General features: G+C 56.0%; 1 protein-coding gene across 5 annotated transcripts in view; it reads right to left on the reverse strand.

Moving 5' to 3' along the window:
- Kazn (kazrin, periplakin interacting protein) overlaps positions 1-26,364 on the reverse strand; it is a 236,649-nt gene that overhangs the window by 12,552 nt on the left and 197,733 nt on the right. For 3 of the 5 annotated variants that reach the window (XM_090335774.1, XM_090335772.1, XM_090335773.1), the window contains exons 3-9: positions 20,394-20,530; positions 19,712-19,882; positions 19,032-19,221; positions 17,394-17,524; positions 14,433-14,483; positions 13,248-13,371; positions 1,305-1,510 (exon numbers count right to left, since the gene is read on the reverse strand). In XM_090335774.1, coding sequence (XP_090191900.1) covers positions 1,305-1,510; positions 13,248-13,371; positions 14,433-14,483; positions 17,394-17,524; positions 19,032-19,221; positions 19,712-19,882; positions 20,394-20,530 — 1,010 coding nt within the window. Of the gene's footprint in view, positions 1-1,304; positions 1,511-12,023; positions 13,372-14,432; positions 14,484-17,393; positions 17,525-19,031; positions 19,222-19,711; positions 19,883-20,393; positions 20,531-26,364 lie in introns of those variants that run through there. The other 2 variants (XM_090335775.1, XM_090335776.1) reach the window with 1 other exon arrangement.

The raw sequence follows: 26,364 nt of genomic DNA on the forward strand, positions 1-26,364 counted from the left end.
TGTCCCCCTGTCATCCTAGCTGCCTGGGAGGCTGGAATCTGAGGATCGAGGTTCGAAGCCAGCCTGGGCAGGAGAGTCCATGAGACTCTACATTTTTTTATATAGAGGGGTGACAGTCACACTGGCCAGGTAGGTGCATCCCTTCTCACACATGTTTTGGTCCCCATTTCCCTCCCTCCGCCCCTCCTTCCAGTCATCTTAAGTCCACGAGACTCCTAGCCCCACAGTGGTTTGTGCTGCGGCTCAACGTGGTACAGCAGGCAGCCAGCCTGGAGGGAACCAGCCCTGGAGGGAGAGCAAGAGGCCTTGAGTTCAGGCCCCAGAGCCCGTGTGCGTGTACACACACACACACACACACGTACATGTACACACACGTGCACACACACACGTGCACACACACATACATGTGCACGCACTCGCACACACGCACACATGTACACACGCGCACATTCACACACATGTACACTCACATTCATGCACACATCACACATGTACACACACATGTACGTGCACATGCATGCACACACACGCACACATGTACACACATGTACACGCACACGCAGACACATGTACACACGCACACACGTGTACACACTCACACATGTACACACATGCACACACGTGTACACACCACATGCACGCACACGCACATACACACATGCACACACATACGTACATGCACATACACATGTACACACACGCACTCACACCACACACGTACACACACGCACACACACATGTACACACACCACACACGCACACACATGCACACGCACACGCACGCACACATGCACACACACGCACACACGTACACACGCATGCACGCACGCACACACACATGTACGCACGCACACACACATGTACACACACACACACACGCTCTGAATGGCTGTGGTGGTCACTGAGAACAAGGATTTTACAGAACCTTTGGCCCCAGCACAGGGAGGCTGGATCCTAGCCTGCACCCAGTCCTGTCCCAGGGAGGAGCCGAGGCCCCGGTGGGAGGAGCCGAGTCCCTGGTGGGAGGAGCCGAGTCCCCCTGGTGGGAGGAGCCGAGTCCCCCCGGTGGGAGGAGCTGAGGCCCCGGTGGGAGGAGCTGAGTCCCTGGTGGGAGGAGCCGAGTCCCCCCGGTGGGAGGAGCTGAGGCCCCGGTGGGAGGAGCCGAGTCCCCGGTGGGAGGAGCCGAGTCCCCCGGTGGGAGGAGCCGAGTCCCCGGTGGGAGGAGCCGAGTCCCCGGTGGGCGGTGATGGAGGCCTCTCGGGGGTCCCCCCCCCGCCCGCCGCCCCCCGCCGGCTCCCGCCTACCTTCCCGCTCTTCACGTTCTCCGCGCAGGCCTTGACGTACATGGGCATGGCCATGACCACCTCCAGCCAGGCCTGCACGGCGCCCGCCTTCCAGTGCGACATGGGCGTGCTCCGGACCAGCTCCACGTGCTGCAGCCGGTCGGCCTGCTCCTCGCCCTCCGACAGCCCCAGGCTGTGCCGCGTGGGGCTGCCCTGGCTGTCCGCGTCTGCAACACACAAGTGCACAGGCCCGCTGCGGTGGGGTGGGGTGGCCGGCCGCGAGCACCGCTGCGCCTTCCCAGCCCAGCCTCGAGGAAAACAGGAAAGGAAAACACGGGGACAAACCTCGCGCGTAGACCCGGCGGAGCCGCGGGCTGGCCCTGGAGGCCGGCCCTACTGCCTTTCCCGGCCCACCTGGAGATGTCACTTGGGCCTTGGCACCGTCCCTCGGCCCTTTCACTTACGGCGTGGTACTCTACCACTTTTACTTATTGCTGGCTGGATGGATGGATTCATCGGCGATAAGAATCTTGTGGATCTTCCTGCCCTGGCTGGCTTCGAGCCATGATCCTCTGATCTCAGCCCTTTCCACCCGAGGCTGACATGCTGGGGACGTCTTTCTACCTCGGTGGAGATTGGGTGGGTCTGATGGGCGGCCTGACATTCGTAGGCGCATGCTCGTGACACATCGCACCTGCCTCGCATTGGTGAGTACTGGGGCTGTTTCTAATTTTTCACCATTGCAAACAGTTCAGCCGCCATCTGCCCTGGGCCCGTGGGTGAGTTATTTTCTTGGGATACATGGCCCCAGCTCCATTCCCTTACCACATAGAAGCCCGTGTCTGGAGTAGCCCCAGAGAGAAAGCAAGAACATTTCCCCAGCATTGCCCAGCCCCTCTCTGCAATCTGTGGTCACATGGACATCTGGCAAAAATGCCAAGTGCAGGTGGCACAAACCCAGAGGGCAGGGTGGGGAGGGGACAGGGACTATCTCTAAACTCAGACCAGACTCAGAAAATGACAAGATGCCAGAAGCTTATGCCTTTAGTCCTAGCTACTCAACAGGCTAAGACGTGAGAGAATTTCAGTCTGAAGCCAGATCGGCAGAGAAATCTGGGCGTCTTATTTCCAGTGAACTACCAAAAAGCCAGAAGTAGCTGGCCACCAGTGGCTCACACCTGTAATTCTAGCTACTCAGGAGGCTGGGATCTGAGGATCATGGTTCAAAGCCAGCCTGGGCAGAAAAGTCCTTGTGAGACTCTTATCTCCAATTAACCACTCAAACACTGAAAGTGGAGCTGTGGCTCAAAGTGGTAGAGTGCTAGCCTTGAGCGAAAGAGCTCAGGGACAGCCCCCGGGCTCAGAGTTCAAGCCCTGCAACTGACAAAAAAGCTGGAAGGAGAGGAGTGGCTCAAGTGCCAGAACACTGAACAGCACTTGAACCCTGAGTTCAAGCCCTGGTATGGAAACACACACACACACACACACACACACACACACACACACACACACACGGAACAAAGATAAAAAGGTAAAACAGGAAACAGGTCAGTGAGAGGGAATGACAGCTGAGCATGTGTGCGCGTGCGTGTGTGTGCACACATGACACATGTATGCACCTGTAGTCACAGGTCTTGGCCGAGACCTGGTTTCACAAGGCCTAGGACTCGGGTTGTTGAGGCCTTTATGCCTCAGCTGTGCACACGAGACGAGGCGGGAGGCATCTGTCAGGACAACCCCAGCAGCTGCACCACTGCTTCCCAGCTGGGTGTGGTGGGAAACTGTTTCCATGCAAGGGCTTCAGTTCCCTCGTCTGTACGATGGGTGATAATAAACCTGGCCTCACAGGACAGACAGTATGAGGACCAAAGGATGCCGTGGTGATAGAAAAATCCGGTGCTGGCCAGTGCAGCTCTGCCCTGAGCTCAGCTGAAACCCCATGCTTCTGGTTTGCTCTGTAAAGTAGCTGAGAAGTGTGTGTGTGTGTGTGTGTGTGTATGTGCACACACGTGCTGTATTGGGGTTGAACTCAGGGCCTCGTGTTCTTCCTTAGCTTTTTTGCTCAAGGCTAGTGCACTACCACTGCAGTCCTGCCTCCAGTCCAGCTTTTTGCTGGTCAATTAGAGATAAGACTCTTACAAGACTTCCCTGCCGGGGTTGGCTTTGAGTGACGATTCTCTGGATCTTAGCCTCTTGAGTAGCTAGGATTACAGGTGTGAGCCACTTGGCCCAGATCTGACATTTCTTTTCTCCCGGCACTTGGAAGACTGGGCTTTCCTTCTCTCAATTTTCCTCTTTGCCCAGCAAAGTCAGCTGTGATGTCCACCTAGCAATTCTGTCAGCTCCTCCAGTCATGTCCTCATTGTCTTGAGTGTTTTGCAGATCAGTTCTGAATTTCTGCACTTCAGGGATCATTGTTTGCAATATTTCTTAAAAACATCACCTCTCCTCTCTCCGCTCAGTTCTCCTCTTCTGGGATTCTGATAAGATGCATGCTGGTTCTTAAATTCCACCTTTCCATCTTACAGTCCAGCAGCGCCAATGGAAGCGAGGTGTAACCCTCACTGCCCGGTAGCTGGCAGCCACTCACGCTATGATGTTTGTACCATGGCAACTCAGGAAGTGAGTCTATAGTTCATTTCATTTTTTTTTCTTTTGGTGCCAGTCCTGGGCTTGAGCTCAGGGCCTGAGCACTGTCCTTGGGCTTTCTCAAGGTTAGAGCTCTACCGCTTGAGCCACAGCACCACTTCCGGCTTTTTTCTATGTATGTGGTACCGAGGAATTGAACCCGGGTCTTTGTGCATGCTAGGCAGGCACTCTACCGCTAGGCCAAACTCCGGGCCTCATTTCATTTTAAACTAACTCAATCCCAAGTTTAAACAGCAATACCATGTGGTGAGTGGCCATTTTGATCTGAGACTGGCTGGCTTATATTTCTTCCTCCTTCCTGACTTTCTCCTTAGCTGGAATGTATTGCATTCTCCATAGGTAATTTCTTTAGATCTATTTTCTGTTCAAAAAATTTCTTTCTAGGGATCAGTGATTAAATCTGCTTGATTTACTTACTTACGTATTTATTTATAGATGGCGGTTCTGGGATTTGGACTCAGGGCCTTGCACTTGTTAGGCAGGCACCGCTCCCACATGCCAGCTGCGTCTCTGTACCCTTTCTCTGCAGTGAACTCACCCATTTATGTTTTTAATGAATGTTATCAACTATAGTTTAGATTACTGATGTGTGTGTGCGTGTGTGTGCGTGTGTGTGTGTGTGTGTCCACGCGTGTGTGCACGTGTATGTGTGTTTGCCAATATTCAGGCTAGAACTCATGGGTCCTCATGCTCACGTTTTTGCTCTTGGCTGGTGTTCTATCATGTGAGCCACGGCTCCCCCCTGTATTTTAGATCTTGTTGGCACAGGCATGCACTGTCCACACAGCTGGCCTTTGTCCCCTAGTCCTTCTGTGTGCGCAGAGACCTCTGAGTCAGAATCAAGTCTGTTCTTTTTTAGCAGACTGGCCCATGGCAGTGCCTTTGCTAAACCTTGGCAAGGGCTGCAGAACCGGCCTTGGTGCTTTGGGCCCTGCCCAGTGAGACAGAGCCTTGGCATGAGTCAAAGTGAGAGACACACACACACAGACAGAGAGATGGACAGATAGACACCAGGTGACAAGACCGAAGGCCCGGCTTGGGACAGATGGGGGTGCCTGTGACATGGCTGTCCACACTCGGAGCTCTTCCTGTCTGCCTGCCTTTGGGGACCATATGGCAAAAGCCTAAATGCCTGGTTGTGGATCTCACCCCAGGGCTAGCCAAGCCTGGCCCTCACTGGCTGCTACGGCCTGTGATTGGTCAGCAGGCATGGAGAGGCCTGTGATGATTGGTCAGCAGGCATAGAGAGAGAGGCCTGTGATTGGTCAGCAGGCAGAGAGGGGCATGGCAGCAGGGTAGTGGGCTAGGAACTCTTGTCCCCAAGCCAGGTGGCTGAGTGGCATGATTCCCGGCACTGGTGGCCCAATGAGCCCAGAGAGCACCATTCCCCAGGTTCCAGAAGAAGCTTCCAGAAGCCTCTTGCCCCTTCCCCTTCTTTCTTCTTTTACCGTAATATGGTCCCTCCTTTCCTGCTTTGAGCTTGAACTTCACATGTGAATGAGATCAGCTAGGCCGGGCCCTTGTGTCCCATCCAGTCTCAAGACACCAGGCGTCTGATAGCCAGCAGGGCCACCCGTGTCTCCCCACCCAAGTCCCAGTCCTAGACATTGCCACACCGTCCCTCACTCAAGACTCAGCAGAGGCCTGGCCTCCACACACAGGTGGCAGTGAGCAGGCCCTGTGCTGCGTTCTTCCTGCAGGCCAGGAGAGCCCGCATAGCCCAGCCCCACAGTGGGCAGGCAGGCAGGGTGGTAGCTGGGTCAGGCTACCCGTCTCCAGGACCCTCAGGGGTCCCAGGCTAGAGTTTATTAGCATATCCTCGAGACCCTCTAAACCATCAAGGAAGTGACGATGTCCCAGCTCTGCCTTCAGATGATTCATGCTCACTTTCCTGGACTGGCTGAGGCTCGAGATTACCATGTTGGTCCTTGACTGACCTCAGCTTTCCAGGATCCCCCTCCCTGCCACACCCCGAGTTTCCTGGGGTGACAATGTTACAGGCTGGTGGGAAAACTCTAAGAAGAGGTCTGTAGTTATCAGGCAATGACTACTTTTCAGAAAGCATACAAGAGCCGGAGATGTGGCTTAAGTGGCAGAGCGCCTGTCTAACGCAAGGTCCTGAGTTCAAATCCTGGTTTGACTAACCTGGGCTGCATAGTGAGATTCTGTCTCCACCCCCATTTTACCGTCCTTGCACTGTCATAACAGCATTCCCATTTGGGAAGAAACCCACTACTGTCTCACATCTCTGCCTTTTTTTTTTTAACTGACTTGCTTTCCTGGCAGACTCAGCCCTGCTGGGTGAGCTTGAAAGTTGAATCCCCCGAGAAGTGAGGTGGTCTTCAGAGCAGAGGACCTTGGAAAGAAGTCAGCCCCTGTCCACAAACCAGTAGAGAGGGCAGCCAAGTTTGTGCCCTGTAAGGCAGAGCTGGGGACTGGGCCCCAGCAGGGTCTAGGGTCCCCCCACTCCCTGATGAACCCAGATGGCATTTCTGCTTGATGCACAGCTTCCCACGGGGCTCTGGACAGCCGAGGCTCTCTGGCTCAGCCCAGCTGCTTCTCAATGTCTGTGGTGACCAGGATGGCCAGGAGGAGGTAGCCCGGTGACTCCGGTTCTTGTCCTCACCAGGATGTGGGACCTGCCACAGGGCCAGATCGGGTGCCTGTGGGAGAGGCCCGGGGAGGCCTTCTGAGGCAAAATGCCAAGGGCCGACCGCAGCCAGCACACTGGGCTCTATACCCTTGTCACGGTCACTCCATTGTATGCTTTGTGGTGAGACCACTGGAGCAGACCTAATGAGGCAGGTGTGAATGACCCCAGCTCAAGGGTGCCAGCCCGGAGCAGCCGAGGGTGTTGCACTGAGTGTGCTCTCCTGAGGGGCCAACTTGGGGGTTCTGAGGCCCCCTTTTACAGAGGAGGGTAGGGAAGTGTGCCAGGCTAGGGGGCACAGGGTGCCTTAGGTGCAGAGCCTTTCTCCCTCCCCTCCCAGCAGTCACCAGACTTTCATGGATTCTGCTGGCTGAATGGTCACTAAAGGTGAGTGTGTCTTGCACACTCAGGAAGGGACAAAGGGTGCTGTAATTGATGGCCAACAGTCACTAATGGCCCAGGCCGGCTCCCTAGCCATCCTTTTGTGACTGGGACCCTCACATTGCTCCAGCCTAATTCCAGCCTTCTCTCACTCTCTATAGCTCCAGCCCTGTCCCCTCCCTGGGCCACAGGCTCCATGACACTCCCCAAGGAAGCTGGCTGTGGCAGATGTGGGACACCTTGGGTGTGACATTAATATCTCTGTCCCCCAGAGACAAAAGCAGGTCCCTCAGAACTTCCCAGGGGAACAGGAGGGGCCGACCAGGGGTTCTGTACAATGGCTGGGCCCTGCCCCCAACAGTAGAGTCAGCCCTTCTTATCCATAACTAGGACCTGGGCATCAGCCAATGCCCAGCCATGTCATGCTGCCTACTGTCGTAGGCTCTCCATGAGCATGGAAGATGAGCAGGGGAATGGAGAGAGGCATCCTTTCACTTCTTTCGGATTTGGTGGTTCTGGGGTTTGAACTCAGGGCCTTGCTATAGCTAGGCAGGTACCCTGTCTCCTGAGCCCTGACCCCAGTCCCTCAACTGAGGCTCCGAGGTGCACAAGGACCCCATAGGAGCCCCCAATGTCAAGAAGGAGAGAGGAGACATGACCTGGCATCGAGGGGCCTAGCGGAGTCACCTCCCAGTGTGACCCAGAGTGTGGCTATCCAGAGCGTGAACTTGGTGGAAAGACAGTTCTAAGCCAGTGCTGGCGGTTCATGTCTGCCATCCTAGCTCATCAACGAGGCCGAGATCTGAGGATCACAGTTCAAAGCCAGCCCAGGCAGGAGACGCTCATCTCCAATGAACCAGCAAAAAGCCTGAAGTGGAGCTGTGGCTCAAGTGGAAGAGCACCAGCCTTGAGCAAGAGTGCTTAAGGAATAGTGTCTAAGCCTGAGTCCAAGCCCCAGCACGCGCACACACACACACACACACACACACACACACACACACACACACACACACACACACACACACACACACCGTTCTGTGGTGAACTAAGTCTGGGAATCAAACTCAGGGCCTGGTGCCCAGGCTAAGCCCTCTACCGCTGAGCTCTGCCCCCAGCCCATTGTCTGCAGAATGAGTCAGAGCCTCCTCCCTGAGGGAACGTGTGACGTCCACTTCTGAGACATGCACGCAGTGGGTTCCCAGCTAAACACTTGGGCATCCTGGCCGCTAGGTCAGGCTCAGACACAGGTGCTTTGATGGATGCCAGTCAGCTCCTCGAATCAAGCTGCTCTGTAGCACAGGTCTTGGCCCTGCAGGACTTACCTGGCTCTGCCTTCTCCCCCATCCCAAGGATCAATTGCCTGGCCAACCCAGTGACATCATCATCACCACACTCACGACTACCTGACTTTCCTTCTCAGCCCAGTGTCCAGGCAAAGAAATGGAGACTCAGCCACTTGCCTAAAGCTACTCCAGGTCTTATGGAGCCAGAGTCTTGGGACCCACTCTCAAAGCTGCCCCCACTGGGACCCGTGGAGGCCCACAGGCGACACCCTGCACTGTGGCTCCCTACAAGTGTTTCTGAGAAAGTACCCCAATATGCTGGGTTGAGTAAGGCTGGAACCTCAGGGCAGGGCCTGGGCAGAGGCCTCCTGGCTTGTGAGCACGAGGCCCATGTCCACTGTTCCCACTGTGGCTTGCTCCCTATTTTAGGGCTCCTTAAGCAGTGTGGACTGGCTCTAGGTCAAGGCTAGCCATGCTTGCTAGGCAGAGCATGGTGGTGGGCAGGGCATGGAGTAGGAGGAGTCTGAGATGACTGACATCTCGCTCAGAACCTAGGCCCCGCCCAGGCCTAACACCTGCCTCTCCCACTTCCTGGCTGGACTCCTCTCTGGAAGTCAGAACCACCTCTGTGCCTCCACTTACTGCTGTAGGCTGCCGCTGGAGGTCACGGCCCCCTCCCCTCTGCTCAGCAGGGTCAGTGCTCTTGCTTGGCCTTTTCACTCAAGACTGGTGCTTTCCTACTTGAGCCACAGCTCCACTTCTGGCTTTGAACAGTGAGCTACTCCTCCTGAGAAGCTAGGATCACAAGTGTGAGCCACTGAACCTGGCTTCCTATCCGTTAAAACCAAACCTCAAACACATATGGTTGTAAGGTGGAAGCCTGCAGGTCACCCCTGCTGCCTGGGTACCCCAGCTCAAGAGTGGCACAGCACACTGTCTTTTTTTGTCAGTCATGGGCCTGAGCGCTGTCCCTGAACTCTTCAGCTCAAGGCTAGCGCTCTACCCCTTGAGCCATAGCACCACAACGGCACCACTGTCTCAGGGGTTGGGGGGCTCCTGCTGCCCCGGAGTGGTCACAGTTGGCCTTATGCTACGGGGGGGGTCGGGGGGGGGGGAAGGGCCAGTTCCAGGATCTGTCACAGCCTGGGTAGATCAGGACTGTAGGACGGTCATGCAGCTGGCTTTCCCTCTGGCCAAGAAGAGCCTGGAGCATAGCTCAGCCAGAGATGGTGGAAGACATTGGGGGAAAAACCCCCATCACAAATCAAAGCAGCTCTGGGCTGGGCTGGTCAGCTTGGTCAGGGCAGAGGCCTTCAAGCCAGGACCTCAGAAACACTGAAGCTACCCAGATGCAGCCAGACTCCTGGGCTCAAAACTCCCCATTTTTTTAAAATCTCAGATGGCGGACCCTGGTTTTCTCACTGCCAGCAGAGGCAGCTTGGGAGGGTTAGTGTTAGGGTGGTAGCTAGTGCGCCTGCTCCGTGTTCAATGCATGTTAGGCATTAATTATTGTTATTCTTGTTAACTGTTACTGGTTGTGCCTGTCAGCAAGGGTGGGACAGAACCTAGGAGAGTCCACTTCCTGCTGCCCACAGGACACCATTGAGACAAAAGCCTGGAAAACGGTACTTTCCGGAGCAAATCAGTGCCTAGCCTGTGCAAGGGGAACCCTGGCCTTGGATGCACTGCATGGTCTGATGCCTAAAACTGGACCATTTAGAGCAAGATCTTAGAGAAGGTTCTTTTGGAGGAGATACTGGGGTGGAGGGCATAGCTCAATGGTAGAGCATGCCAAAGTACGAACAAAGCTCAGGGTCTGGTCCCCAGCACCAGAAAAACTTGAAAAAAAAAAGAAAGGTAAAAAAATAAAAAGCACATAGGAGGCCTAAAATCACTGTGTGGAGTTAGAAAGATCTAGATAAGGCACTGCGGTTATTTGGCAATACTTGCCTTGAGGCCTTTGTACAGTGAGAGATCTGAGCCACTCAAGGGCTCTTGATTGATTCGTGGTGCCTGCATGGGGCTGGGCCTGGGGTGTTATAGCCCGTGTAAATGTGTCTGCCTCTCTCAAATTAGCCCAGTGGTTCCCAGGCCTGGCTGAGAGTCAGGGGAGGACTGAGACCCTCTGACTCCATGGGCTCCCTGAAGTGTGGGGGCTCACACTTCACTATAGACCTAAGTGTACAGTCCAGACTCCACCCTGCACACCCCAGGTCCTCACTGTGACACCTGGGGAATCTCACTTTGGTTTTATGCTTGGGAGTTGGGGACCTCATGGGGCTCAGAAAAGCCTGGCCCCCCTTTGGCTCTAATGGGGAAGGTCCCATGTCTCCCTAGCTGTTCTCCTCAGTCACTCTTGTCCCCAGGGAGGGTGCAGGGACCTGCTGAGGGCTGCAAAATCACAGTTCTGGGCTGAGGGGGAGTGGCAGGAAGGGAGAGGAAGCCAGGCCAGGCGGCAGGCCACTCCAGGACGCTGCAGGAGGCAGGCGCTGCAGGAGGCAGGCGGCTGGGCTCCCAGCCACACTGCCTCAGGACCCAGGGTGGCCCTGGGTGCTGAGGGCACCTCCCCCACTTAGGAAGGGTGTCAGAGACAAGAAGTTTCTGGAAGGCCACCTGGACGAGCACCTTTCTGGGACCAGCATCCAGCCAGCTTTCCTCAGCCCCTCCGGTCTCTCCCTCAGGACCCAGCCCTGGAATCCCAAAGGTTTGGGGGCACCTCCCAGGAAGCACAGCCTCCCACCCTGCGTGGAATGGAAACAATCAAAATCACATAGAATTCGGTCATATTTTAAAATAAGCTTTATTTAGATTTTTTTAATATTTTATATTTGGATCCATGCCTTTGAGAAACTTTTCCCATGGGAAAAGGTTATTTTCATCTGTTACCCATAATTCATTTGCTATTTGACGTAGTTCTCTTAAATAAACCATCCTTTGTAACTCTTAGAATTACCCCCTAATTTATAAAAGCTGAAATGAAAAGGAACTACTAAATTATTAACAGGAGTGGTTGTAATCTTATTTTGTCAAGTTTTGAGTGGGAGAAACCCATAAAAATAAACAGCAACAGCAAGGAAAAAAATATCATGGGGGGGTCTCAGAAAAGTATTTCCTAAAAATCTCTATCTTTCATGCTAGTAGACTTAGCTACTCAGCAACTTAGCAAGGAAATCTCGCTGCCTGTGAGCCCGGCGGGAGAAGAGCTGACTGGCTGGGGCTTTGGGTTTGTTTTAGTGACTTGGAACCAAGGATGCTCTTTGTTCTAAAGGCTCCACATCTGGAGATCTTCCTGCTGCTTTTTAAGAGGTCAGAATGCTACAGAGTTAGTAGGTTTCACCACTACTTGTGCACTGTTAGTGGTTCAGGGTGAGTGCAAAGGGGGCTGGCAGGTTAAGAGGAAAGGGAGCTGTGGGTGTGGGGCCCTGGCTGGGTGCCTGGTTCCCGCCTGACACACACACCTGGTGTTGGAATGCACACAGCTCCTCCCCCACAGAGTCTCATGGGGGAACCAACCCCACTCCCTTGAGGAAGAGGCACCCACCAAGCCCTCCTCTCCTGGGGTGAGCAGGCCCAAGCCGCCAGGACAAGTTGGAGGCCCGGGCCTAAGGATCCCAAAAGAGGTTAAGTGCAGATAAAAGAACAAGGGTCACTCCACATGCACCCAGGTGCGCTTGCGCGTGCGCTCTCTCTCTCTCTCTCTCTCTCTCTCTCTCTCTCTCTCTCTCTCTCTCTCTCTCTCTCTCTCTCTCTCTTCTCCTCCTCCTCCTCCTCCTCCTCCTCCTCCTCCTCCTCCCTCTAAAGACGTGACCATGAGAATGAACTATGAGAGTTCATTCTCTGCCCATGGAGGCCATGTGATGGATGGCAGATAGAGAGATAGAGAGGAGGGGAGGAAGAGAGAGGGATTCCAGTGAGAGGAGACAGGGTGGGAGGCAGGTGGGAGAGAGCCTGGCCATGCACAAGCAGAAGACAGGAGAGAGAGACTGACTAGAGAGAGGACCATAGCAAACTTGGCCAGCCTAGGGCCCTGGTTCCAGTCACCCTAAGCTCTACCTTGCACGGCTGGGCAGAGGTGTGAACACAGACAGAAGTGAGCAGAAATGCCCGCCTCCCCCCCCCGACCCCGTGGAAAAATATACAATCCAATATTTATGTAATAATTTAGATAGAATATGTTTTTCTGCATTTGTGCAAATAAATTAAACGAAACCATTTTCTTTTTTTCTTTTTTTTTCCTAGAAAGAAACAAACTGCAAACACAATTTAAAAACAGGCAGGCCATTAAAAAAAGAGCCCGTTTGATTGGAACAAATGCAGCCAGGGTCAGGCCCCTCCACCAGGGCCAACCCCAGGCCCAGGCCCTTGAGTTTTGGTGGAGTGACCTTGCCCTGACCTTGATGGCGACTGGAGGCGCCCCCCGAGAACAGGGTCTGGTCCCACACGTTCACACGGGGGTTGGAAGGGGAGAGAAGCAGGATGTCAAAAACCAGAACCCATCCTCGGCGAGATGGGCGCTGGGGTCTTTGGGGAGCAATGTGGACAGGGGCTTTGTTATTTACAAATCACACAACAGTCCTTCAAGTTTTCAAGTGTCATAAAAAGGAAGAGGTGAAGAAGAGGGAGAGGAGGAGGAGGAGGAGGGAAAACCAAGAAACCAAAACAAAATAAAAATAAAATCACATGGAAAAAGAAAAACCAACGAGATTAACACAAACACAGCTGTATCGCTGGAGACAACAGAGTGGACGTGGTCACGTGTGGTCTGCGGCTATGTACATCAGTTACAGAGATGGCGGCGCGCGGGGTGAGGGGGGAGGGGCCCCACGGTGCCAGGTGCTCAGCTGCCCTTCCCCCACCCACAGGCCGGGCCCCCACTCGCTCACTCGTTCTCTTGCACACTCGCTCGTCCACACACACACAGACTCGCCCGTGGGCAGCGGGCGCAGGGCAGCGGCTATCACCAGTCTGCATCCTCCTCTATGTAATAATCGGGGGCGGTACCATCAAAGAGGCCCGGGTCGAGGGACTTGCGCTGTTTCCCTCTGGCGAAGACCCGGGAGATGGAGCCGAATCCCATCTTCTCTTTCTTCTTTTTCCGTTTTTGGTCTTCAAGGTCCTCTAGTGACTGCAAGGAGCCAGGTCGTGAAGGAAAGAAAGGACAAAAAAGAACAGAGGTAAGCTTCGCTGGCCACACAGAATGAATGGCAGGGGAGTGTCAGGCCGCAGGTTACAGCCCGGGCCAAAGTCAAGGTCAAGGTCAAATGGGAGGAGGGCTCAAGAGGCTAGGCTCAGGGCCAGACGCCAGGGTCTGTGCCTTTCTCTTTCTAAGCAGCTCCAGGACCCCTCAAGAGGCCCCCTCTGAGGGTTAGGCACCTGCTGTTTAGGTCAGCATGGCACTCAGTGGGTACCTGATGGCCTAGGCAGGATGCGGGGCTGGCCATGTGGGTGGCTGGGGTTTGTCTCATGACCTTCCTCCCCAGGGACTGGGGAGAGTTCTCCCTGTCCAACGACAGGGGACAACAATGGTGATGACCTCAGGGATGGAAGTTGCCCAGCCACACTGGCACCTGCCAGCTGTCCCATGTCTTCTACAAAGATACGCGGGTGTACAGTCTAGCTGAAAGGTGAACCAGGCCAGACCATGGCCCCCAGGACACCTGGGAACTCTGGGGTGCCCAGGCCCCACACCACCCCTTGGTTACCACCTCCAGGCTGAGGTCATCCATCTGCATTTGAGCCACCTTCCCTAGGGGACCTCAAGCCAGGTGGGCAGTGACAGACCAGCATGGGCACCTCAGGACCAGAGACGACCTCAGAGCCCCAACTGACCCCCAAAGTCATGTCCCTTGTATTCCTTGCTCCCACTCTTGTTAAAAATGGGTACAGTTCTGAGGCCCCGGGCGGCCCCCGGCCTGGGCTAGCAGCCATAGAGAAGGGTAAGGAAGATGCAGGCCAGAGACCAGGGCGCAGCAAGCACAGCACGCCTCGTGGGCCAGCAGGCCTCACCTGGCTCCTGCCCACTCAGGAGGACCTGAGGTCACTGTTCCAAGCTAGAAGCTGAGCACACGTGGCTCCTGTCCTCTCCTCTTGGGAGCCCCGGAGTGGCATGGGATGGGCCAAGACATGGGGTGCACCAGAGTCATGCCGGGGTGCAGGAAGGGCCCCAGGGGCCGGAAACATGCCTACCTGTACAATAGGGTTGTGCAGGTTCTTCTGAACTGGGCCGGGACTGTCGCCCTGTGGCAGGAGAAGAGGAGGATGAGATGGCAGTCATGTGGGATGTGGCGGGGGAGGGGTTGGCTCAGGGGAGGGGCCGGACGGGAGGAGAGGCCTTCCCAGAAGGCCATCACCTTCAAGGGACACCCTGCTCTGTCTCCTAATTGCTGACACTGAAGCCACCCCCCTCCCCCCTAACTAGGCTGGTGAATGGGTTGGTGGGGTCTGGGGTTCACCAAGGTGTGACCAGCCTGAGTGACCCGAGGTGCCTGCTGCCTGCTTTCAACTCTCGATCAAAACTCAGCTGCCCACAGCTTCTGAGATTGTCCACTAAACTCGAGTCAGTATAGAAATAAGGAATATATAGAATATAGAATATATAGAAGTATAGAAATATACTTTTTAAAATCCAAATTTGGGGTGCCTGGCGACTCAGGGGACTGGTTTCCTCCACAGACTCTGGGAAGCTTGTGGAGGTCCCTGGCTGCCCACCTCCGGTGCAGGAGACCCCATCCACAGGCCTGAACTCCACCTTCCTTTCCCAGTCTCAGGCAGCCCTGGGCAGGGAGGCTCTTCCCAGAGCTCTGCCTTGCCCTGCCTGGCAGGAGAGGCCTTTAGTCAACAGTCCATGATGGCCGAAGCCTTCACCACATCCCAGAATCCCTCTGCCCTTTGGATCACAGAAGGCATTACTAGGGAGACTTCTGCTGGTGGTTTCTAGAATTGCAGGCATAGAGTCCATCCAACACCCCATGCCTTCACGCCCTAAGTAATGGCCAGGTATGGGTGGTCCCTAGTGCAGGTTGTGCTGCTCTTGCTGGTGCCCTCAGATGCCTGAGAAGAGAGGGTTATCTAGGCGCTATCTCCCAGCTCCCCAGATGTGAGGGTGCACATCTATTAAGATGGGGGACAAACTGGAGGCTGGTGCCCAGAGTTTAGCTCTTGGCCCCACATGAAGGTTTAGAAACACAATCCTATGGGGTAGCTTGGCTCACTCTACCCCGGGAAGGATCATCCTTGCCAAATGTATGAGAGAGACGAGAGCCATGAGTCTGGGTATGCCTCTGTGTATGCAAATGGTGGCCACGGCTGGGGCAGAGGCTGGTCCCGTCTCTGACACAAGAGGCCAGCAGAGGGCCCTCCTGTGGCATCAGTAGTATTGCAGCTGTCCAAGCTGTCTTGGGTGACTAGGAGAAGGTGGAATGCAGTCCCCAGGACATTAACTCATTTGCAGCGTGCAGGGAAGTTACAGGGCGTCCGGCTGAGCCTCTGCAACTGCACAAAGCCGGCTCCTGCTGGCTCTGGCCCCTGGGGAGCAGAGAATGTACCTAGGAGACCCCATCTTCAGCTTTGGAACTCCAGGTCAAGAAAGCCCTGCCACTAGTACCCTCTCCTGGGGAGACAAGAGCAGGGCACCGACTTCCTTACAGCCTCAGTAAGGGAGGAATCTCAGCCTGGAGTCAGGACCTGGACTGCAAGTGGCCTCTACAGCCCTTCTGTGGGCTGGGGAAGGTCTCTGCCCCGGGAGAGGCCCAGCGCGTCTTATAAGCTGAGTTTTAGTTTGTATCAGCTCTTACTGTGAATTGAAGTCATTTCCACCATGATTACTCTTCTACAGGAGTTATTCCCTCCCTCCCTTCCTTTCCTTCCTCCTCCCCGCCCCCCTCAGTGCCCTTTTCTGGGGTTGGACTCAGGGGATCCCTTAGCTCGTTTTGCTCCAGGCTAACCCTCTATCACTTGAGCCACAGCTCAAATGAGCCACTCTTCTGGCGTTTGGGTAGCTAGTGGGAGCTAAGGATCTTGTAGATTTTTTTTTTGCTGGCTTCAAACCATTGTCCTTGGATCTCAGCCTCTTGGGTGGCTAGGATTACAGGCATGAGCCACCAGGTGTCTTACGAACATGTCTAGGAAAAGCGTTCGTTTTCCAGGGAGACAAGACTGGCTTTGTTCTGTTTTCTGATATTTGTCCCTCATTTCCCAGCTTAACAAAGCCATATTAATTGAAAGGTTTTGTTTTTTTGGTACTGGAACTTGAACTCAGAGTCTTATGGTTTGCTCTACTGTCTCACACATAGCTAGTGCTGTACTGCAGTCTGCTTTTTTTTTTTCTGGTTAATTGAAGATGGAATCTCACATACTTTTATGCCTGAGCTGGTCTTGAACTGCAATCCTCTGGATCTCAGCTTCCTGAGTAACTAGGATGTAGGTGTGAGCAGCTTGAGTTTTTGAGAATGCCTTCTTGTGCATCCAAGGACCTCCTGTCTCCAGGAAAAGTCGGGAGCCCCTCAGCTATCAGCCACATGATGGAAGCAAATTTTGGTGTGTGTGACCCCCCCCAAGGCTCAGGGCTTGGAGGCCCTGTCCTCTCCCTGGACGCCCTGCTCAGGCAGGGGTAGGCTGGACTGTGGCTCCTGCCAGCACACAGCCACAAAGTGGTAAACCAGCCAGGCAAGCAAGCGAGAACAAACTCAGGGGATGCTGCGGCCCAGGCCTTTCAGGCTCAACCAGGAAACTAAGCACAACCACAACAATGCCCAGACCGCACGCCTGGGTGAAGAAGCATGGCAGCTGGCACTGGTGGGAATGGGTGGGGGTCCTGGCTGGCTCCAGGAGTGACCATGGTCCCAGGAGAGGCCCACCCAGCCGGGGCCCTCGGGGCGGAAGTCCAGGCTGCACAGACCCTGTAAGCCAGCCGGACCCAGACTGGCCTTCCTCGATTTTCCTCACCCTCCCGGCCTCATCTCTTTCTCTCCCCATATCCTCCGCTTCTCGCAAAAGGAGAGGACAGAACGGGAGACGCGCTCGCCACAGTGCTCCCTGGGGGACGAGAGGAAACAGTGGGGTGTCTTCCCCTGCCCTCCCTCCCACCCGCCCTCCCAGCCAAGGCTTGGGGCAAGGCCCGGGGGCCGCCCCCGCCGCTGCTGGCCTTACGTTGCAGAGAGAGTGGGTCCGGTGTCGTGGAGAGTTGATGTCACTGGGTGTGGACGACCGGTCACCTTCAGCAGCAGAGGCGTCGGAGATGACCGAAGGCTGCCGGGAGTGGCAGGGGCTGACCCTGACCGCTGGAAGGCAGGGACAGATGGTGAGCCACGCCAGGCACTGGCCTGTGGGCAGGCAGCCTGGGCAACATGCCCGTTGTATAGATAGAAACAGGCAGGCAGAGGGGGGGCTGGAGACATGACCCATCTGCCCGTCTCTGTCTCAGCCCTGCCTGCCTGGCCCAGGCAGTAGCTACTGCCCTCTGGACCCCGGCGAACAAAGCCCTGCCTTGCCTGAAGGAAGAGGTCCTGGGAAGTCCACCCACAAGTCCTAGCCCTGGTGCTCCCTAAACACTGCTCAGCACTGGGGTCCCCAGACAAGAAGCCCGGGATCCTCAGGAGCTCCTCCCTCTCCCCACACCCCAACACTGCGGAAGCACCCCATTCCCATCTGCACCTCTCCCACCCCTGCCACCTCAGGCCTGGAAGGCTGTAGAAGCCTGCAAGGGAAACCCCTGCCTCCTCCGCACAGACACCTTGCCATTCTCAGGGTGAAGCCCCTTTCTTATCTAGCCCTAGCAGCCGGGCTGGGTGTCCTGCCCTTTGCTTTGTGCCTGGCCTTTGCTCTTCTTGGTGCTTCTGGTGACAGATGTGCCACAGCGTTCAATTTACAGAAGGGACGAGGGGCTGGGTGACAGAGCTGGGCAGGCCCAGAAGGCTTCCTGGGGGAGGTGTCTGAGCAAAAGCATGGTGGTAGCTGTGGGTATGGCAGACTCCATGGAGGGGGGCGGGCTGGGGTGAGGTCCGTTAACCAGGCCTGCGCTTTGTAGACTAGCACCAGCCCCACTGAGTCAGAGTTGCCTGGCTTCAATGGTGTCCTGGGGAGCCCGGCGGGCCTGCTACACACACAGGCTGTGGGACAAAAAGCCCCTTGAGGAAGTAGACCTGTGTGGTTCAGCCATTGCGTCTTGGCTGTGAAAGCCAGAGCCCCTGCCCTCTGGCCGTACCCCCTGGCTGAGACAGGAAGGGGCGCTGTCTCCCTCTGGGTTTGTTCAGAATTCTTACAACAGTGCCGCCCGCACCGCCGAGAGTGGCTAACATTTTACCAGGGCCCCCTTACAGAAACTCCCCACATTTTATCTCCAGGAGGGAGGTGGGGGAAAAGCAAGCAGATATGGGAGGTGGCACAGGGACCCAGAAGGCCTTAGGACGCCACCCCAGGTCAGGGCCATGTCCTTACCAAGGCCAGGACTTGTGTTCCATGGAGCGACTTCCAACTTGGGCCCCTCAACTCCAGTCTGTGCCCTGCTGGCCTCTGACTGCCCACCAATCCCTGGGGACCGACCGGGGCTGTGGCCACCACTGGCGGCTCCAGAGGCCACCCAGTTCCCAGGCAGATGGGGAGGGGAAGGGCCAGGCGGCAAGGCCCCGCCACTGTTGACACCCCTAGATTGCCCAGCCTGAGGCTCATGGCTCAACTTGCCAGTCACCAGCTCGTTGTTTCTGCCCCACACTGCCCCAGGCTTACCCTGGCCCTCTGACACGATGGAGATGCGCCTGACATGTCCCTGGAAGCCGTGGCTGGACTCACCTTGCCGGTCTGCAGGGTGGGGAGGGTGGGAGTGGTAGAGGGTCTGCTGGCTCTGCCGGATGGCTGCGGTCAGCGGGAGATCCGCCTGCACCACCCACTCCTGGTTGCCATTGAGCACCGTCTCGCCCGGCATGGCGAGTGAATGTCGCTTGGGGACATCCTTGGTCAGCGTGGCTAAGGACTGCTTGGCCTGGTGGAGACAGAAGATGGCGGTGTGAGCATCTGGGCCACTGGCGGCTACACAGCCAGAAAGTGGGTCCTCCTCCTCCCTGTCAGGGGCCCCAGCCCCTCCCTTGGGTAAGTGCCTGCTGTGGGTCCTGATGAGAACACAGTGAAGCCAGTAAACAGGGAGAAGGGGTTCAGGGGACCAGAGGGAGTTGTAAGCAAACGTGACCATAAGAAATGGTGTTGAAGCTAGGTGCCGGTGGCTCACGCCTCTAATCCTGGCTACTCAGGAGGCTGAGATCTGAGGATGACAGCTCCAAGCCAGGCTGGGCAGGAGAGTCTGTGAAGCTTTTATCTCCAAGTAACCACCAAGAAGCAGAAAGTGGAGCTGTTGTTCGAGTGGGAGAACACCGGCTCTGAGTGCACAAAGCTAAGGGACAGCACCCAGGCCCTGAGTTCAAGACCCAGGAATCAGTAGGACTTTGCTGGGCGCCCTGGACGGTCCTGGCTCTCACCATGGCCAGCTCGGCCTCTAGCTCCTTCATCCGGTTGTCCTTCAGGTCCAGCTGGGAGCGGAGTGCAGCCGCATGGTCCGTGGCCTCCTTGGCCTGGCGCCGCAGCTCCCACTTCTCCCGCTCCAGCAGGTCCTTCTCCTTAGCCAGGGCTTTGACGGCGTCCTCGCTTTCCTGTGGCAGGGGGCAGGGATCCACGGGGTTACCACCGAGAGGGAGGGATAGGGATCCACAGGACCACCCCAGCAAGTGGAGACAGCGCAGAGGCCCCAGCATGAGACCAGGAGTTTCAACTCTAAGATCTGGGTTCAAATCCTGCTCTGCCATAAACCAGCTGCAGAATGGGGGAAGCGAGTCCTTAGGAGGCCCTGTGTGTTGGTCTCAGTGCATGAAGGGTGGGCACATCCATGCCCTGGGGGTGCCCCTCCCCCTGCTTCCCACCACACACAGCCCTGGAAACCTGTCTGGGGACCTGAGTGACTGACGGGCTGCCCTGTGGGTGAGCAATGTCCACCTGGCTTCTTAAGGAAAATGTCCCTATGTGCTGGCTGAGGCAGAGGCAGACCCGGCCAGGGCCTGGGATGCTGTGTGCCTGTCACTTCGCTGGCCTAAGGCAGAGGAGTGCTCAGGGGAAGGGGGAGGAGAGGAGGGAGGGTAGGGAATGGAGGTGGGGAAACGGTGCCACCTTGCGGTGCTGCTCGTAGTTGCGGATGAAGTCCCGCAGCTGCTCCTCGCGGCTCTCCAGGGTGGCGTAGAGCTGCTGCATCTGGCTCACCAGGTCCGTCTTCTCGCCCTTCAGGCGCTTCCGGTCGGCTTTCATGGCTTCGGACAGAAGGAATGGTCAGTTCCTGATACCCGAGTGTCTCAGGACTCCACTAGTGACATCCCCAGGACTGGAACTCAGGGTTGCTGTGCCCACGCTCCCTTTCTCAAGTCTCTGCTGAGCTCCTGACCCACCCTCCTCAGCCTGGGAGGGTGTAATGAGCCCACAGAACAACCCAGCCTGTCTCCACAGCCCCTCATCAGCTCTGCTTCTTTCCCAGAAAGAATTCTTTTATTCAAAGTGTGTGAGATCTAGCACAAATCACCAGCCACAGATAAATCAGAAACCTAGTGCCATAGTGCATGGCTCGAATCCCAGTACTCAGGAAGGTAGTTGAGGCTCGAGATCAGCCTGGACTTATATATAAGAACAAAAATAAAACAAGCTAAATTGGACCTCATCAAAATCAGAATGGATAACATGATGCAATAAAGTGATAATTCACAGGTCAGGAGAAGATATTTGCAAATCTTATGCTCCATAAAGGAGTCACACTGGACTTTATAAATAATCCCTACAATGCAACAATAAAACATTGCCATGTAAAAGACAAGTACCTCATTTAAATAGTTTACCACCAACAAATGCCCAACAAGAACAAGAACATGCTGGACTGGATGACTTTAGCCACCAAACATATGCAATCAAGGCAGCAGTCACAGTGTCGGTAAGGACAGGTGGGCAGGGAGGGGCTCTGCCACCACGAGGGTGGGTGTGTGTGAAAAAGGGTGCAGAACCTTTGGAAAATAGCCTGGTACTTTCTCAAAAGGTCAAATATTTAAAAAAAAAAAAAGTGAACGAAACCATGACCACCCCAAAACCTGTGTATGAAGGTGTGTAGCAACATTATTCATATGCAAGCACCAAACACGGTGGAAGTCACTTAGATTCCACCAATCCTGCCTGAATCAAAAGGGGCAGGTGGAGTTGTCAGATCCTGAGGTGTCACAGGTGTAGAGGTAGAGGGTGGGGGAGCCCTAGGCTTGGCTGGACAGAGATGCATTGAGTGCAGGGCCCAGGGCCTCACTGGTGGCCAGGACAATTCTCTTGCCCTGTTGCTCTGGTATGGGAATGTTCTCTGACCCAGCAGGCCCTGGACAGCGCTTGAGGCTAACCGTGAAGGTGACAAGAGAGGCATGGGCTCCTGACTCTGACCCAGTGTGCTTTAGTCCTTTGCCTGAAGTCACACAGCCGTGTCTGACCCCCAAGTGCACACAAAGGACTGCATACCCTGCTGCCGCCCCCAGATCTCAGTGCCCCTGGCTCCCTGACTTGGGACTGGTGTGGCTGTGCCTTTCCTCCTGTCTTCGGCGTCCAAACTGGTGGACTCAGTGCAGGACACAAAGGCATTGGGTGGCTGGGCCCTACCCCAGGCTGCTGGCGTGGTGCCCCCAAGAAGTTGTGCCCCTGGACATACCCTCCTGCCTTAGAGCAAGTGGGAGGAGGTGGCTGAGCTACCACCCACTGGGGGAGACCCTGCACTGGGATCACAGGACACTGAATTCCAGCTCCCTCCGCGCTCTCTGGGCTTGGCTGGACCCAGAAGGGGTGGGGACCCAGGGCTGGGAGAGGCCTTAGCTCCACCTCTGCCAGCAGGGGGTGCCCTGTAGGCTTTGGGCTGGGGCACCACCATGGTACAATCCTGCTACTGGGAAGCTCGGGGAAACCTGGAACCCAGTTGCACAACCTGGTCAGGAGGCCATCACTAGGGGCCACCCACACCTCCACCAGCCACCGTGTGGCATGTTGGCTGCGATCCCCGGGGAGCTGCTGGCTGGGGCCCCTTGGCTCCAGGGAAGCCAAGGCAGCAGCCAGGCATGCTAGGGTGGGCTGGAACCTGCTGCTGGGTCTGGCTGGCACGGACTGGTGACGCGATCTCGGCGAGAGCTGGGAGAAGGCCTTCCCTGCTCCTGCCTGGAGATGGGCTGCCATGGTGAGGGTGGGGGCCCATGTTCCTGGGCATTGCCAGCCTCACCCTGACGACTCTGCTCTTGGCAGCTGTAGGCTTTGGCATGGGGTCCCCTCTGACCCCAACATCACATTCTTCAGCCCTTCCTGGCCTTTGAGGGGGTGACAGGCACGAAGGGCCTCCTGGCTCCAGGGATCTCTGGGCTGCTGTCTACAGCAGGCGGCCTGCCTGCTCACAGTGGTTGTGTGTGTGTGTGTGTGTGTGTGTGTGTGTGTGTGTGTGTGTGTGTGTGTGTGTGTGTGTGTGTGTGTGTGTGTGTGTGTGTGTGTGTGTGTAAGAGCATGCGCCATCTGGGCACTGTCCCCTAGCTTTTCCACTCAAGGCTGGCACTGATTTGAACAAAATCCTCCCTTCCTGCTTTTTAGAGGTTCACTGGAGGTAAGTCTCCTGGGCTTTTTTTTTTTTTTTTTGGCCAGTCCTGGGCTTGAGCTCAGGGCCTGAGCACTGTCCTTGGACTTTCTCAAGGCCAGAGCTCTACCACTTGAGCCTCAGCATCACTACTGGCTTTTTTTCTGTGTATGTGGTACCGAGGAATCGAACCCGGGTCTTTGTGCATGCTAGGCAAGCACTCTACCACTAGGCCAAACTCCCAGCCCCTCTACTGGGTTTTGACTGGGCTGGCTTTGAACTGAGATCTGAGGATCTCCACCTCCTGGGTGTGCACCCTCACACTGCCCCTCACAGTTACCATGGGGACGCCAGCAGATGCCCCACAAACGCGTCCTTGGCTTTAGCCAACACCACACACAGGACAGCGTGGCCACCACCCTGGGTCTACAGAGATTCTGCTTCCCGGGCACTAAGAAGAATGCATGTGGTGACACTGCGGCAGTGTTGAGCATGGAGCCAAGGCGGCGATGGCTTCCATGGCTAATTCTCATAACTCACAAGTATTTAGGGAGTCATTCACATGACTGACCAGGAGCTCCTGGCAGCGCCCTCTTCCCCACCGTGCCCTGGTCCCCAGCCTCCAGGCTCTTGATCAGGGCACCAGGCTTGGTGAGGGGCAGGACCCTGCACCACCCTCTGGGCTCTGTTGCTTCCAGCACCCCCAGAGAAGTGGCTTCTGGACTTCTACTGAGGCCACATGACCTTGAACCCCTCACTCCTTCCCCTCCCACAGCAGAAGCTGAGCACAGAGATGCACAGCCTGCCCCGTCTGCTCACAAACTGGCGGAGGGGCCACAAATACACGTGGCCTCGCTTCTGCACCCTCACCTCCCACTGGCTTCCTGAGGATCCATTAAGGCGCTTGACATGCTGTGAGCCCCTGAGGAGGCGCCAGGGCTGCAGGAAGGGCGAGTCTGTGCTGTGTGCGTGTTCTCATGCATGAACAGCTCCCAGGGAGCCCGCCCCCAGCCGCCTGCGCTCCACCTGCCAATTCTCAGCCAGCCAAGGTCACATACATGGCCCCACCCAGGCTGCCCAGGGGCCAAGACCAGGAGACCAGGGACTCATATTCTGCAGATCATGGCCAGAAGTCCTTGCAAACTTTCCATCCTGAGCTAGGTATGGCAGTGCAGGCCTGTAATCTCCATGTGTGAGAGGCCGGGAGAGGAGGATCATGGTTTGAGGCCAGTGAGGGGACGCAGTGGGAGATTCTGTGTTGAGGACAAATCCCAAACCAAAGGACTTGAATTCAGACCCTGGAACAACAACACAATAAAAGAAAGCCCAAAGTGCCTCACAAAGGGTAGCCCGAGGGGAGGGGAGGTGGCTGGGGCAGGCTGTGCCAACTGCAGAGCTCCACCTACCAAATGTGAGGTGGTGTTCTTTTGGCTCAACTGCTCTCTGCAGTAGGGGAAACTGAGGCCTGGAGAAGGACAGCCAATGTTAAATTGTCACACTGCAAGTCAGCTTGGGTGTCCTGATGCTGGGCTGGAAACCCTGGTTAGAGATCTGCCAGAGTCTCCTTAAGCCTCATTTCTGCTATGCAGAATGTGGTGACTTAGTCACTGTGTGTGGGGGGAACAGGCCTTCTTGTCCCCCAGTGAACGCAGGGTCTCAAGACTTCATCATGGTCTCGTGGGACTGTGTCCTCGACTTGCATGGCTGCCCTCTTGGACCACACTCTGAGCTCCACACGTCCCTCTGCCTGCACTTCTGTCAGCATCTCATGTCCCAAAGCCAGCCCTGGAGCAGCGCCTTGCTATTGTATCAGCACACAGTTTTCGGCGTGGCCCCAGCCTTGGCTATGGCTTGGTACCTGTCAGTCTCTTAAAGACCATGGAGGCTTTGTTCCGCTTCCGGTTGCTGGAAGGAAGTGGAAACTTCAAGAGGCAAGGTCACATGAGAGGTCTGTAGGCAACTGGGGACCAAGGAAAGGATCAGGAGGCCCCAGTGTCTTAACCCTTCCATGTGGGTGATGAAGCAAGGGCCGGTCAGTCAGTCACGGACGGGTGTCTGGAGCCGTGACCCAGAACAACCCTCCTTCCAGTTACCTCACGTCGCAGTGAGTGACGGGCTGGCTCTGCTCACCCCGACTCTGGAACTCTCCTTCCTGTTTTCATTTGTGCCGGCAGTGGGGCTTGAACTCAGAGCCTGGGTGCTGTCCCTGAGCTCTTGTATTCCAGATTTTCTGATGGTTCACTGGAGAGAAGTCTCACAGACTTCCCTGCCTGGGTTGGCTTTGAACTGCGATCTTAGCCTCACAGGAGCTGGGATTTCAGGCGTGGGCATGGTGCTGGTCCTCTCTGGAGTGCTATGAGGTGGGGGGTGGCGTCGGCAGCCCCAGGAGGGGCTCAGAGCTCTCAGGCAGCAGGTGGGGAGGTGGGAAGGCCAAGGATCCAGGCCCTCTTGCTCTGTAGGCCGGCAGGAGAGGATGGGGGCGGGTGTGTTGGTTTTCCAGTCTCTGAAGGGGAGTTCTTGCTCCAAATCAGTACTGCCAACAGCGCTGGGGTGGACTCTACCTTTCTGGGGGGTTTCTAGTCCACCCTGGCCACACTGCTGCGGGGTCCCCAGCCCCCCCAGGCAGCTGGGCACCCAGAAGTGCGGGCTGGTCTCACCCCTTCCTCGGGACCCACCCAGGTGTGGTGAAGACAGCAGTGCCCCGGTAGACAGGGGTCTGGGCCCCTCACTGGACACCTGACACTGGCCCTTTAATGGAGGAGAGGGGGTGAGATTTAAGTGGATAGGCCACCGTGCCCAGGTACATTAATGATTATACACTTAAATGTTAATGAGCACAATTAGATGGAAGATTACATTTGTGACTGCTAAATCCTCCAATTCAATTTCATATGTGAGCAGTGGGATCCAGGGCCCGGCGGCTGGGGTGGGCTCTGGCCTGCTGCACTGGACATATCCCAGGTGAGGGAGGGGGAGGCCCCACGCGGTACCCCCCACTCTCCTGACCTCATCCTGGGGGCCGGGCTGAGGTCTCCCCAGAACCTTAAGGTAGTCCAGTCACACAGAGCTAAGAACACACGCTGGACAGAAATTGCTTTGGGACAAGAAGGCGCCCGGGACCGGTGGTTCACGCCTGTAATCCTCACCACTCAGGAAGCTGGGATCTGAGGGTGGTGGTTCACAGGCAGCCCGCAGCCCGGGCAGGAATGTCTGCGAACCTTTCCAATTAACCAGCAAAAAGTGGAGCTCAAGGGAGAGCCGGTGACCTTGAATTTAAGCCCCAGTACAAAGGCACACTTACACACACACACACGGACATCCTTTACCGGATCAGGCCTTGAACATGTACCATGAACACAAAGCCCACAGTCACTCATCACTGCCACCATTCCACCGGCAGCCAGGAGCTGGTGCAGAGCAGGGGCTGAGGAATCTGGGTCGATGGGGTGAGGTCTGCAGCAACAGAGACTGAGGGTGCAAGGGAGCCTGGTCCACCTGCCATGCTTATTACTATCT

The sequence above is a fragment of the Megascapheus bottae genome, chromosome 6 (genome assembly GCF_031878675.1).
Source record: "Megascapheus bottae isolate mThoBot1 chromosome 6, mThoBot2.hap1, whole genome shotgun sequence".
Lineage (NCBI taxonomy): Eukaryota > Metazoa > Chordata > Mammalia > Rodentia > Geomyidae > Megascapheus > Megascapheus bottae.